The sequence below is a fragment of the Emiliania huxleyi genome (genome assembly GCF_000372725.1).
Source record: "Emiliania huxleyi CCMP1516 unplaced genomic scaffold EMIHUscaffold_3772, whole genome shotgun sequence".
NCBI classification, from domain to species: domain Eukaryota; phylum Haptophyta; order Isochrysidales; family Noelaerhabdaceae; genus Emiliania; species Emiliania huxleyi.
In genome coordinates, this window is record NW_005199143.1 from 1 (window position 1) to 1873 (window position 1873).

Below are 1873 nucleotides of genomic sequence, written 5' to 3' on the forward strand. Positions count from 1 at the left end.
TCTCACACACATCACGCTCCGCCCTCGGGGGGCAGGTGCACCACAACGAGCGACATACCCCTAACCTGCACCCTGACGTGATCGGCGTCCGGAGGCGCTGGCGTCGTCCGCTCAGCCGCGCTGGCCTTACAGACGGGGCAAGTCATTCGCCGGTGCGAGCCGCGCTGCGTCGCAAGCCACTTCCGGATGCAGGTCTCGTGGAAGCTGTGCGAGCACGGCAGTCCCGCCGCCGCATCGCCGACGACGAGCTCCTCGAGGCAGATGGCGCACAAGTCCTCCTGCTCCTCCTCAGCTGCCTCCTCTGATGGCGCAGGAGCGCACTCGCTCGCCTCAGAAGTGGACGTCCGGCGAGCATAGGAGTACATTCGGAGGACATTGGAGGGGATCTCGATTCCTGGCTCTGCGGCCGGCCTGACAGCCTCCGCACGCTGGCGAGCATCATGCCAGCTATACGGACCGGGGCTCGCAGACCGTCCTGACGCAAGCTGGCCCTCCACTTGGTCAATCGTTCTGCCGCGCATCAACTCGCACACCTTAAGCAAGGCCGAGAGGATGAGGAAGAGTGTCGTTCCGGCGCCCATCAGCACAACCACGAAGAGGAGGATCTGCACGCTCTCCATTCGTTGACGCGGCGAGGGCGCGAGGGCGGCGGCTGGAACGCGGCGGTTCGGCGCGCTGGGCCTCGTGCTCAAGCGCGAGCACCCTCTCGTCCCCGTGCGCTCAGTCTGATGCCCAGGCCGCCGTGGTTAGAGTGGAGTCAAGAAGAAAAACGCGGCCGCCCCCTGGTCTGGATGCATGCGCGCCGCTTGAGACATGGGCTAGCTCCCGGGAAACCGGGCCCACACAAGTAGGAAGTGGTTACTGAACGTGTGGGAGCAGTGTGCACAGTCCAGGGGTCCACCAATGTGGACCCTTGTACGTGCCTGTCAGTGCTACGGGAATGTGGCACAGACCTGTGAGATGTGCATGCACCCTCCGCTCCGGGGTGTGTGCACGCTGGCTAGGAGGGGAGGTCGGGCCCCGCGCCCGTCGGATGATCATCGGAAGGCGAACAGGAGGAAGAACTCAGAGGAGAGGGGAGACTCCTCCGGAGGGAGGATGAGGACCCCGCGAAGGGGCCCTGAGCGGTGACGTCGTGTGAGAGTGCGTGTCGTGTTCATGTCTGGTGTTCATTATAGCTCCGAGTAGAGGGGGCGGTCTGCTGCTAGGGGAAACCCGGAGCGCGGAGCCAACCCTCGGAGACCCGTGTTTACTTTACAGCCCTTTCCCTGCGAACGCGCACTCCCCCTAGGGGTCAGGGCTCTCTAGCCCGTAGCCCGATACCGACCATCCGGCCCGCTGGGTGCGCTTCTTAGCTCCTCGGCCCTGGATGTGAGGTTACCGACTGCACTCCTAAGTGCTCCAAGTGCGTCCCAGCAGAGCGATGAGGCCGAGGAGAGCGATGAGTCAGAGGATGAAACAGCAGGAGAGAGAACGACGAGAGTGAGAAGATCGCGAGGCGGGAAGGTCTTAGGTCGCTGCGAGAATCGGCGAGAGACTGCAAAGAGAGCAGAGAGAGTGTGTGTGTGTGTATCGCGCGCCTTGCGGGGGGGGGCGCGGAAAAGAGGAACCTCTTAGCGCCATCGCCATGGTGCTGCAAGCAGCGCCGGGCAACGACGGCTTACAGCCAGAGAGAGATAGGTTCATATAGGTAGGAAGAGGTAGACGCCCGAGGGTGGGTGACGGCTAGTACCACACTCCCCTCCTTAAAATCCCTGTATGGTGGCGGCGTGCCGTCCTTCCTCCTCCTCCCATCCCTCCCTTGGGTTGTCTCCCTCGGGACATGTCCGCCTATTGCGGGAAAGCCACAAGACAGACGCGTGACTCACACTCC

General features: G+C 63.3%; 1 protein-coding gene across 1 annotated transcript; it reads right to left on the reverse strand.

The window, feature by feature from the left end:
- Positions 1 to 116: 116 nt before the first annotated feature.
- Positions 117 to 293, reverse strand: EMIHUDRAFT_60581 (hypothetical protein; the record flags this gene model as incomplete). Its single annotated transcript, XM_005771611.1, has 1 exon — positions 117 to 293. A coding segment is annotated over one exon (177 nt), but the record flags the coding sequence as incomplete, so codon positions are not given.
- Between the last annotated feature and the right edge of the window lie 1580 nt (positions 294 to 1873).